Source organism: Mastigoproctus giganteus, chromosome 12 (genome assembly GCF_048544385.1).
Source record: "Mastigoproctus giganteus isolate SK-2022 chromosome 12, ASM4854438v1, whole genome shotgun sequence".
NCBI lineage: Eukaryota > Metazoa > Arthropoda > Arachnida > Uropygi > Thelyphonidae > Mastigoproctus > Mastigoproctus giganteus.
In genome coordinates, this window is record NC_143586.1 from 11,551,181 (window position 1) to 11,563,784 (window position 12,604).

Genomic DNA, 12,604 nt, shown 5'->3' on the forward strand with positions numbered 1-12,604 from the left:
CTGTTAATCTATTAGTCTGTGTATCCCCCCCCTAAGCTAGCAGTTTTCCGACCCACCTAACTCTGCCTCAATAGTGTCAGCAAATATTCTTGCATCCTTTCTATTAAGTGTATCACATCTCTGTAGAAGCAGTCTCGTCTGTTAACAAGCACAGACCAGGCTGAAAAAAATTCTACCACTTGAGCCTTGCACAGTCTCTCCAGGGCCGAATTGATCGACAAGGCTCTCACATATACTTTCAAATTCAGCCCTAACTCATGGCTTTTTTTCAACATTGACCCTTACTTGTTAAGTAATTCCACCGGTCTCCTACTCTTAATATTATTAGAGCCAACATGTACAACATCACCTTTTGTGCCTTTAAAAGATAATATCTGCTCTACGACATCATCCACTTTTGCCCCTGGCTGACATATCCTGACGTGTTCCACCTATCCTTTTTGCACAATATGTTCCCCGTTTCCCTGACAATAGAGTCACCGACAACAAATAGTTCCTTTGTGACCAGTGCATTCTGCCTTGGGGGTTGCCGCTGTGTTTCCCCTCAATTTAAATCCTTCGAGGGCATCCACCCTGTCCTTCTATCTCTCATATAGGCCCATAATAATGCTGAGTTGGTGCCTGATTTCCTCATACTCCTTACATCGCGTGCAACCAAAGATATTCCCTTTGACAATATCGTGTCCAATTCCTGATTGCTTCACAAACATCAAACAAGCCATGCATTTCAAAAGGCTGTGATTCAGTGGACAGCTTCTCCCCCCCCCCTCAGTTCTTCCCTGAGCCACAGCACTCCCATTAGTTTGAGCCTTTTGCTTTGCTGCCCTGGTCTGAGTCATGATTTCTATTCAATTTCAAATAAAATTTCAATACAAAATACAACCCTAAACTTATATCTCAATGCAGTTATAACACTATATATACATATTTCAGTATATTATCTCCGAGTTACATTATGACTTTCTTATCTCCTGTCAAGTTATATGTATTAATTTATAATGTTATGTTTGTAAAATCTAGATCGTTATATGCATTTAGTTAAAAAAAGTACAATTTAATTGACAATGAAATTTAATAAAATAAGTAAATTTTACTGATTAATTGATACTACTATACTCACTATCTAGTTTTATGTTAAACCTTAAGCTGTCTATTTCGGGGTATACATTGTATCGTATAACAATGGCAGTAACTTGCGAACGGTAAATCTATGGACACTAAGTATTGATTACTTTCAAAATCGCTCTATCTAAATTCAAAATAAACCACGGAGCTTGACTAGGTCTATAAGCTACTTATAGAAAATAATTTAATATAAACAATTAAGTTAATAAAATGGTTAAATATAATTAAAACTTAGCATTCGCAACAGCTGCAAAACTTGTCCAACACGTGGACAAGTTTTGTGGACGATACCCTTTGCCGATACTAAGTAATAACCTACAAAATATTTATCTAAGTTCAAATTAAACTAAGTATCATTACTAGGAATATAAAGCACTTCTAGAAAATAAATGAATATGCCAATTTAAGTCAATAAAAAACAAAAATTTAAGAAAAACTTCTCTATTAGCTGGAGCTGTAAAAACTTCGCCTGTTCACGTGTACTCTCATACCCAAATATGCCATAATCACATTTTCATGTAAGATATTAGAAAAAAAATTAAATTTATAGGCCAATATCATTTTTAAGCATGATTTTTAAAAACATATATTTTATATTTAAAAGTTTTATTTTGGTCAGCAGATCTACAGCATATATGTTTTTTTTTTTCCCTCCTTAGGGGTCCTTTGTTAGGAGTGCTGAAAAGTGGAAAAGATATTACATTAACAGATGGACGAGTGGTAAATGATCTTGTTCACTTAATTCATAATTTATAAAAATAAAATAGTTTTTAAAATTTCATTGCAAATGATATTAGTAATTAAAAAAAAAAAAAAAAAAAGATAATATCAATGTTATGTGCATTTATTGGAATGGTTATAAGGTTTTATAACATTCCAGTAAATGTGCAGTTTGTTTTAGAATACCATGTATCATCCTTTTTTAAATAATTCATTAAATTTCCTCTCACATTTTTGTGGGGGATAAATATGTTTTGGTAATATTTTATCAGTTTATCGTAATAGCATTTAATTTAAGTCATCAGTAATCCATAACACCATACAGATTGTGTTTTTGTTATTTTACATTGATATGGACAGTGCACAGTTTGTTTAATGGTTTTGTTTTTTATCCCCTTTAATTTCACATTTTTCAGTATAGTTATCCTTTTCCTTGTTTGGTTATTAAAGTTTTATATAATTTTATTTAGGTGTTTTACTTTTTAGTACAATTCATTAATAGTTTAGTTACATGTTGTTTAGCCTTGCAGAGTAATTCTGGTTTCAGTGAAATTTCAGTTAGTTTTTTACTTTGCTTTAGCTATATCAGGAATTAGAATGCCTACCATATTTTATATCATATTTTATTTCATATATCACCACTGCTTAAAATTTCTTGACTATACTGTCCCCTTCCCCTCAAATTTTTTCTTCAGTTATATCTCCCATTACCAGTAGTTCCGGGCGCCTCCGTAGCCAGGTGGGAAGGAGCAGCAGTGCGTAGCACGCGCTTCTTGATTAGACCGGGGTTCGAGCCCATCACCACCAAATACGGAGGATGCGGAAAGGTCAGGGAATGACCACCGCTTATCCTGGAGCAATATGGCCTTAGTTGCTAATGCTCCTAAAAACCAAACAAACCAGTAGATTCCTAGTTTTTCATCCTAAAAACCAGAACTGTCCATTCACTCTGATAAAGCCGGTGGGGAAAGGTACATGGAAGGTTGTGATTTTACTTTGAAATTCAAGTAATTGGGGCAATCATCAGATACCAAAGCTTGCTTTGTTGGGAAAAAATAGATAGTAAAAAGTATATTCTGAGTGCTTATAGTAGTACAAACGTCTGGGTGAGGAGGATAAAAATTTATAAATTAAACAAAATAGTGATGACAATACACAACCTTGCATTATAAGCTTCCAAAGTTAACCATGCCCCATATGGCCACTGGTTTGAAACAGTATACAGTCACTGTCATCACAATGTTTCCAAATGTAAACTCATATAAAATACACATCTGTATAAAAACCTGCATAAAATTCATATACATTTCTGACAGAAATTCTTCACAACCACCATTCAAAATTGCAATAGATATGGCATAGATGCTCCAATAATCATATGTCAAATTTTCTAACATGTTTTCATAATACATAAGCATTGAGGATAATAAATTTTACCTAATTTACTGATATTCATGTTTAAATAATTAAAATTTGTTTTATTATTTTGTATTTTATTTATTATTATTTTTATTTATTTTTTATTTAAAAATAAAGCTTATACGTGATCAGAGCAATATCTGTTTAATAGAAGAGTGTTGCAAAAATTGAGGTATTAATCCTGGAAGATTGCTGTATTATCATTCTAAGAACTAGCTGCACAGCTAAAATTAGTATAGGGTCTGTGGAGAAATCAGCCATCAATAGTATGAGTAAAGTGTCTGCTAGATGAGTTTCCAGACTTCTGACCTTACCAGAAGAAGGAAAGGGCACAATGCGCACATGAAATGTTGTCGATGTGCTAGGAAAAACAAGAGGAGTTCCTTTCATGGCTAGTCACCTTGGATGAAACTTGGATCCATTACTGTGATCGTTAAGCTAAACAAATGTCAAAACAATGGGAGTATGCATAATCACCTCCCCCCCCCAAAAAAAAAAAAACAAAAGGAAAAGGTGCAACTAAGTGCTGGCAAAGTGATGCTGTCACATTATTATTTCAACCTCCTGTAAAGCTACGTGCTGCTATAAAATAAAAAAGACTGGAAACACTGTGCACCTGCTCCACAATAATGCCCCTGTGCATTCCTCACATGCTGCAGTGAGTGGCACCCATGAATGTGGGTTTGAAATATGGCAACATTCTGCTCATTTCCCCCAACCTTTCACCATTGGATTTCTTTCTTTTTCCTGTCCTGAAGTCCTTTCTTTGTGTAAAACACTTTTCTGTCTATGAAGAGGTGATTTCTGCTGACAAGTCATGGTTTTAAGGACAGTCAGAGGACTTCTACAAAATTGGCCTGGGGAAGTGTATTGAGAGGTGGAAAAATGTCATTTTTTTCATGTTGAAAATAATCATGTCAAATGTCATGATTATTTCATGTTGAATGTTATGTTGAAAATATAAGCCTTAACAATACTTATCTAAATAAATTTTACAATATGTATATCCTCATCATGTCTTTATATATTACAGGTGAAGTCAGAGGAAGTCGTAAGCCCTGAAGATCCTGGACCAGTATTTATTGGTAAAAATAAATTAGACAAATTTTTCTTTTAATATAGGCATAAATTTTAATTGATTTTATTTATGAAGTATTAATGAACCATGAAGTTTTGGAAATACATGATAATTCAGAACGAGCTCCCTAATTTAAAAAAACTAATAAAATAATAAAAAATTGTGATTAAAAAGTAAAAAATATAGTTGGAAAAAAAAGATACACTTAGATAGACAAATTCAAAATGCTTTTTCAAGTTAATGAATTCAATGGGCATTTCATTTAATTCCTTGCCATTTTATATATAATTTATTTTGTAAAATTTTGTAGGTATTCCCACTGAAATCTTGTAGTAGCTTCATATTCTTTCCTTTGACTGTGGGTGCATTGGGTTTGAAATATTGCAACATCCTGCTCATTTCCCTGAAATTTCTATTAAAATGATAGCCATATCAACTTGATCTGCATTATTATTATTTTTGTTTTATTTCCCAAAAAGGGGTTCATGTTTAATTTGGTGCAAGGCAATTTGTTATACACTGGTGTGCAAAATTTAAGGACCAGTCAGGTTTTCACCTGTAGCTTCTCATAGGAGGGGCCTGGATATGGGAAAAGCATACCAAAGGAACCTCATGAGGTACAAAAATAATGAAGGCAACAAAACCAACACAACAACGGAAACAAAATGGTACAGAGGGACTTTATTCAAAAATGGCAACATAGCACTGGCTGCCATGATACAGATGCATCACTGCCAAAGATGGAACAAAGAAAAGAGGTGGCCCTCAGTAGGAGATATGGCCACCCCTAATGTTGATGCAGGCTTTGCACCATCTGTCCATACTTTTTTTTTTTTTTTTATGTAAACCCCAAACACGAGAGGTATTAGAACCTGTAGTACTTAGTACTGTGTTTGGATTGGAGGTTGAGAAGACGAAAGAAGATATTTGTTGACATTGGACTTGAACTTCTGTAGACTGTAATTTTCAGGAAATACGTATGAAGGAAGGTTGTTCCAGAAAACGGCAGTTGAATGAATAAATGAGGAAGATGAAAAGTTGGTTTTGTGAGTTTGAAGTTGGACAGTAAATGGATGTTGGCTGGTGGCGGCACTTTTTCGGACTGTTTTGAAAGAGAGATCGGGAATTATAGAAGCCAATTCAGGAGAATAGTGCCCAGTGCCCATGGAAGTATCTGTAGAAGAGGCATGCAGCAGAAACAGTATGTCTATGAGAGAGCGAGTGGAGAGACTCTGTTAGAGATGAATCATTAATTAATCTAACTGCCCTCTTCTGAATGGAATCAAGCAGCCTGAGAGAGGTTTTGGGGGCACCACCGCAGATGTGGGAACAATATTCCATGGCAGGGCGGAATTGTGATTTATACAGAGTGAGCAGCTGTTTGGAAGAAAAGTAACGCCGAGAGCGAAAGAGAAAACCAAGTTTTTTAGATGCAGAGGAAGCAATATTTGTAATGTGCTTGTGCCAAGAGAGATTAGAAGTCAGGGTAATCCCCAAAAGAGATATATCCTTTTGCCTAGAAATTGGAGTGTCACTAAAGATAAGCATAGGAGCAAAAGAATCCTTTTTGTGAGAAATAAGACAAGACTGAGTTTTAGAAGGGTTGAAATCAACTAAGTTGTCTTTGCCCCACTGGAGAATTACCTGAAGATCAGCATTTAAGGAATTAATAGCAGATTTTTGAGAAGTTGAAGCTGATTGAGCAGGACAAGGTTTCTCAAAATGGAAAGTGGAATGCAATGTGCTATCATCGGCAAAACTGTGGATAGAATTTCCTGTCAATGGAAGAAGGTCATTAATATACAAAAGAGTGGGGGAACGAACTGAACCTTGGGGTACACTGGCATTAGTGGAGAAGTTAAAGACAGAGAGCCATCTACCATCACCCTCAGTGAGCGATCAGAGAGAAAACTGAATAACCAATTACTAAAAACAGTTGGCAAACCATAAGATGGAAGCTTGTTTAGAAGACCTTTATGCCAAACACAATTAAAAGGCTTTTGATTGTGTTTGATTATGCCAAACACAATCAAAAGCCTTTGAGATGTCAAGAGCAACTACTTGTGTTTCACCAAACCTTTCCATTGAATTAGTCCATAAATGGGTAACATAAGCCAGAATATCACCAGTGGATTGACACTGACGGAATCCATACTGGTGATCATTGATCAGACGGAAGGTTTCTAGGTAGTTTAAGAGTTGGCGGTTAACTGATTTCTCCATTACTTTAGAAAGAGTAGAAGTAATAGCATTGGGACGATAATTGGATGGGAGGGATTTGTCATCCTTTTTAGGAACTGGCTGGATATGAGCAAATTTCCAAGCAGAAGGAAAAACACCTTTGAAGAAGAAAGTGAAAAAATGTGGCAAAGAATAGGAGTAAGTTCAGGAGCACAGGTTTTGAGAATAAGTGGAGAAATACCATCGGGACCTGGAGCTTTCTTAGCACAAGATTCGTCAAAATCCTTCTAACATCCTTTTGACAGACGGCCACAGGAGGTATTGAATGGAGCATTTTGGGAATGGTGGGAGGTGTTTTACCAAGATCATTAATACATGAGTTGGAAGAAATCGGAGATCTATCTCTCAATGATTGAGCATATACATTTGACGCCTTTTCGACCCGTATCACATACTATGGGAGGTATTTAGACGATGTTCTAATTATTACCGATAGTAGTAGTAGTATCCAAGACATTTTACATTCGTTTAATAATATTCATTCTGGGCTAAAATCTACATTGGAAAGGGAGGATTCGGATACAAAGTAATTAAATTTTTTAAATTTCACGCTTACTCAGGACTCGAATAAAATCCAATTCAACATTTATTAAAAACCTACAAACACTGGTATGCTTACCTTATAACAGCTATCACCCGTTATTGCCTGAAGTGACAACAGAACCATCTGGTTTGGACAGAGGTGGGAGCAGAGATATACAAAAGTTGCGGCCAATAACTTTGGCAAGAGACCAGAATGCTCGGCTACCATTAGGTCAAGTAGCAAGTTTTCTACTCTTAGCCTGTTCCAACTCTAGTTTGGACTGATTAATAACTGCTTTACAATTGTTGCGAGCTTTGGTGTTGGCAGTAAATGAAACTGAAGAATTAGAAACAAGCCAATTACAATATGCAACATTCTTCTCTTGAACAGTCTTAGCACATTTATTGGAAAACCAAGGTTTAAATAAAGGATGAGATTTTAAAGTGGGGTGTGGGATAAAGGATTCCATTCCTGCAAGAATAATTTCACTGACACGATCTGAGCAAACGTTGACATCAGAAGTTTTGAAACAGTAATCCGACCAAGGAAAAGAAGAAAAGAAGTCTCACAGGTCATCTCATTTTGCATTCTTGTAATGCCAAACAACACAAGGTTGGGAATAGCCATGAGATAAAGGTTCCATTGGAGAAGAGACAATCACTAAGTTATGATCTGAAATGCCTAAAGGACCTCTCACTTCGACCATGTACTTAGAAGGGTTGTTTGTGAGAAAAAGACAAGCGTATTGGCTGTATGATTAGGATTGTCCAGTATTCTTGTAGGTAAATGAACAATCTGTGCAAGGACATTAGTAATTGCAAAAGCCTCAGCATCTCGACCAACTGGGTTGGTGTGACTAGAAAACGGAAGCCAGCTGGAGTTGTGAACATTAAAATCACCAAGGAAAATTACCTCACTGTTAGGAAAGTTGGACTGGAGAAAGTCAAATTGCAAAGAGAGGAAGTCAAAGAGCTCGAAGTGATTTTCAAGTTCCTCAACTTCCAAGTGGAGTTGGGAAAACGGTAGAGACAACAGATGAATTTGACACAATGAGGTAGAGAGATTTTAAGCTAGAGAAGATCAAAGAGAGATTCCAAATTGCCAAGTCTCTGACAGGGAATATCAGAGCGGACATATGCACAAGTACCACCTTTGAAGTGAAAGGAATCATACAGCGTATAATTTGGGCATCTGAGATGAGCAGTACTTGAATCAACCGATAACTGAGATTCTGTCAGAAAAAGTACATGGGGTTTGGCAGAATGCAAGTGGAAATGGACATCGTTGAAATTAGAATTGAGACCATGTATATTTGTGAAATGAATTAGGAAGTCTTGGTAGGTTTAGATCTTTTCACAGATAAGCTTGCTCTATTAGTTTGACAATTCATGGTGTATTCAATAGTAAAGTGGATAAGAAAAAGTGGGTGGGACATGCTGTATTGAAGTAATGAAATTTTTGGATATGGCATACACATGGTAAGAATATACCCAGATCTTTGACATAACGTGGCCTCGACAATGCTCCCCGCATACACTCTACTCGGACTCCCTCCAGTCACCATCTGGCAGAGTAGAGGTAGCAAGATTATACACTAGCTGATCTGGAAGCCCCCTAGAGAGTTACCAATAGGTTCGGTCCAGTGTACTAACTAGCAGCCGGCCTGCGAACACTGTTTTAGAGCTGTACCCTTGAAATGTAAGGAATATTGGATCTCGCCATGATGTTCATCATAACCTCAAAAGTCATCAATCATACTGCATGATTGAAGAGATAGGGAAGGGTTGACCGGAACTTAGCTCTAGAGACTAAACAAGGATTCCACCACTTCGAGCCTCCAATAAGCAAAGTGGTGGTATTTCACCGGTTGATGAGAGTCATCTGCCACCTAGTACTGCCTGGTAACATAGAGGGGTGGCGTTCCTCCATGTGGTGTGGGTGCCACACCTCGACCCCTGCTTACGTTGGTTCAGACCTGGGTAGTCACCCACCATGTACTTGTGCATGGAGGTTAATACTTAGAACAATGTTGTTGTTAAGTTCTTGTGGTAACATCGTCCATTCCTCTATCAGCACCATCATCCATGTGTGTTTGATGGGATTTAGATTGGTCGGTGGAACGAGCAGAATGCCAGAGCTCACTCCTGTGCATCAGGCAACAGGGTGGCAATCTTCAAGCCACATTGTGCTGTTCCCACAGGAACTAGTTATTGTCAGTGAGACGGGGAATATATTATGCAAAATGGATAGGTGGAACAGCACCAGGGTATGTCTGCCAGGGGCAACACTTGATGATGTTGTAGAGCAGATATCATCTTTTAAGGGCACAAAAGGTGGTATTGTTGTACACATTGACACTAATGACCTTAAGAGTAAGAGATCTGCAGATTTACTTAACAAGTACAGGTCAGTGTTGAAAAAAGTCACGAGTTAGGGTTAAATTTGAACGTGTGTAAATGTATCCCCAATTCACAAAGATGGTTCAGAGGGTGACACAAATAATTATAGACCTGTTAGTTTAACTTCTGTTCCAGGTAAAATAATGGAGTCACTGGTTAAAGAAGTGGTGCAGCATCACCTAGACAAGACTGCAGGAATAGTTCAGACACGGCATGGGTTTGTTAAGGGGAAGTCTTGTCTGACCAATTTGATTGAATACTACGATGTGGTCACAAAGAAACTGGATGCAAAAAGATTTTTGATATCATATACTGGGATTTCAGGAAAGCTTTTAATACTGTTGCACATGGAAGACTGCTGTATCAATTGGAGCGGTATGGCATTAAGGGCGAGTTGCAATGGATAAAGCAACGGTTGGGTGGGAGATGGCAGAGAGTGGTAATAAATGGAAACTGCTCTACGTGGACTAATTTTATTAGTGGAGTCCTCCCCCCCCCCACTTTCAGTGCTGGGCCAACTGTTGCTTTGTGTATTTGTCAATGATATCGATGAATATATCAGGCTTACTGTCGAAGTTTGCAAATGATACAATGGTTAGCAGGGTTGTTAATGACAGCAAAGACAGTATGCTACTGCAACAGGATCTAGAAAAGATAGGCAGATGGATTGAGAAATGACAACTGAAGTTTAAAATTGACAAATGCAAAGTACTGCATATGGATAGCAGTAACCCAAGAGAAACAAGTAAATGATGAAACAAGTTTATGAAATAAGTAGATACATGGGCTGTGTTAGATAACTAAGAGTAAGAACACGTGCATATATACTTGCATGTACACCAGTGCTAAGAGTATACTAAATAAATTTGATGAATTTGAAGGGCTGGTTAAGACATCCAAGGTGGATATTGTTGGGATATCAGAGACATGGTGTCACTCAGTTATAAGGGATGCAGAGTTGGATCCCTTATAACTGAGTGACATTATAAATTGAGGAGTACAATGTGTACAGAAAGGATAGACAGGATAGGAAGGGAGGAGGTGTTATGCTCTTAGTTAAGAAACACATAAAATCTAAGGAAGTGCATCCTGTTGACATGGGTGGACATAGTTATAGTGTATAGTGTGTTTAGGGTCTAACGGCACCAGGGGTTCCCCCCATCTCCGTGTAATATACATTGTGGTGTGATACAGAACACTGTAGAGGCCAGAGGTTTAAAAGTGTATGGATATTGTGGTATGTAATGTTTTGTATCGTTGTTCATCTGGTCTTTTAGCCGTTGGTTCTTTAGATATTTACTATTTACTCTGGCAGCCACCAGAGTAAATAGTAAATCTATTTTACTATTTAGGGTCAGGCTGAAAGAGATATAAGTTATGCGGGTTAGAGTTCTTTTTTTTTTTTTTTTTTTTAGTGTGGGGCTTGTGTAGTTTTGACAAGGGTCAAACACTTGTCGCAAAATAGCTAGAGAAGGGAGACTGAAGACTGAGAGGTGAAATTCAGAAATATGGGGTTAATAGTGAAGATAACCCCAAAAGTTGGTGGGGCAGGCCCATGCCTCACTAGGTGAAGATAGGGGATGGTGGGGGGATATAAGTTATGCGGGTTAGAGTTCTTTTTTTTTTTTTTTTTAGTGTGGGGCTTGTGTAGTTTTGACAAGGGTCAAACACTTGTCGCAAAATAGCTAGAGAGGGGAGACTGAAGACTGAGAGGTGAAATTCAGAAATATGGGGTTAATAGTGAAGATAACCCCAAAAGTTGGTGGGGCAGGCCCATGCCTCACTAGGTGAAGATAGGGGATGGTGGGGGGGGGTACAGAGTAACCATCCCCCTGCCAAGGGAAGGGAAAGAAAGTGAACTGAGTGAGGGTACCCGGTTCAGATCGCCTAATGATGTTTCGGCAGCAAACTGCATAAATGTCTTTGTCAGGTCTTCGTATGCCATTCCTGGGACATGTTGTCCCGTCCGTGTGAGTGGTCAAGTCCAGATAATGACTCCAGTTTAAGCCAGTGGTCAGATCCAGGTTAAGTTAAGTTAATGATTAGTTGTTCCTCAGATTGTAGATGTTAGGTTTTTGTTTGGTTGACACATCTAAGGATCTTTATTATGGATGACGAGTGGTTAGTTTGTGGGAAAATTCCTGCTAAGGTTGTGGGTATGTTCTTCTTCTAGTAAAAAGATCCTGCGCAAACTGCGTTAAGGCTTTATAATTGTCCTCGCTCTCCAGGAGATATTGTTCTTGGTTTATTGGCGAGAAACGTATTCTAGTTATTAAGAGGCAGCGGAGGTCTTCGTATAGTTGGCAGTGGTGCATGAGGTGCTCCCATGTCTCTGGCTGTCCACAGTGGCAAAGAGGGGTATCACAATCTGAAACTGGAGAGTTTTGCTCTTATTGCGCCATGTCCTGTGAGTAGGTAAGATGTCAGCAGTCCCGGTGAAAACCAGTTTGGGCTTTTGGGAAACACTAGTTGATTATCCGGTATGAATCTTCGGGTGACTTCCCCTTTTGTCGAAGTCGTCCAGCAGTTTTGTCAGGCCTGCTGTAGGTGGGTGAGAAGGCGTTTTTTCTCGAGTTTACGATCATTTGCCGGATCAGTTGTGTAGTCTAGGCAGGTGATTGCTTTGCCTTTGGATAGTTGATAAAGCAACCCACAGCAGACTATCTCCAGATCCAGGGGAGAGCACCCAAGAGGACCTGGAGGGCATGGGTGCTTACAGTACAGCAGGCTCTCGAGATTGTCAGTAGGACTGAACGTTGAATGGTCTCTAGCTTCCTTTTGTTTACTGCTGTTTATCGCCTTGCAGAATCCTGATGCATATGTTATTGCTGGTAAGAAGACTGCCTTATAGAAGAGGGCTAGGGTCCTCTTCTTAAGCCTCAAGTCGCGACGAGTGACTGTAGCTATTAGTGCGGAGTATTTTTTTGATTTTGCTTCGGAGGTAAATAAGATGGGCTGTGAATGACAGATTTTTATCCAGCAGAATACCAAGATATTTAAGTTCGGTGGAAGCTTAATTGTTGTTTCATGAATCTTTATCTGGGGAGGCCTTCTGATATTGAGAGAACCTTTAAGTAGAATGGAGCAGATTTTTGTTGG

At 38.2% G+C, this 12,604-nt stretch overlaps 1 protein-coding gene across 1 annotated transcript in view; it reads left to right on the forward strand.

Annotated features, from left to right (window-relative positions):
• RNaseZ (ribonuclease Z) overlaps positions 1-12,604 on the forward strand; it is a 239,384-nt gene that overhangs the window by 71,273 nt on the left and 155,507 nt on the right. Inside the window, exons 10-11 of the mRNA XM_090386608.1 lie at positions 1,785-1,845; positions 4,298-4,349. Coding sequence (XP_090242734.1) covers positions 1,785-1,845; positions 4,298-4,349 — 113 coding nt within the window. The remainder of the gene's footprint in view (positions 1-1,784; positions 1,846-4,297; positions 4,350-12,604) is intronic.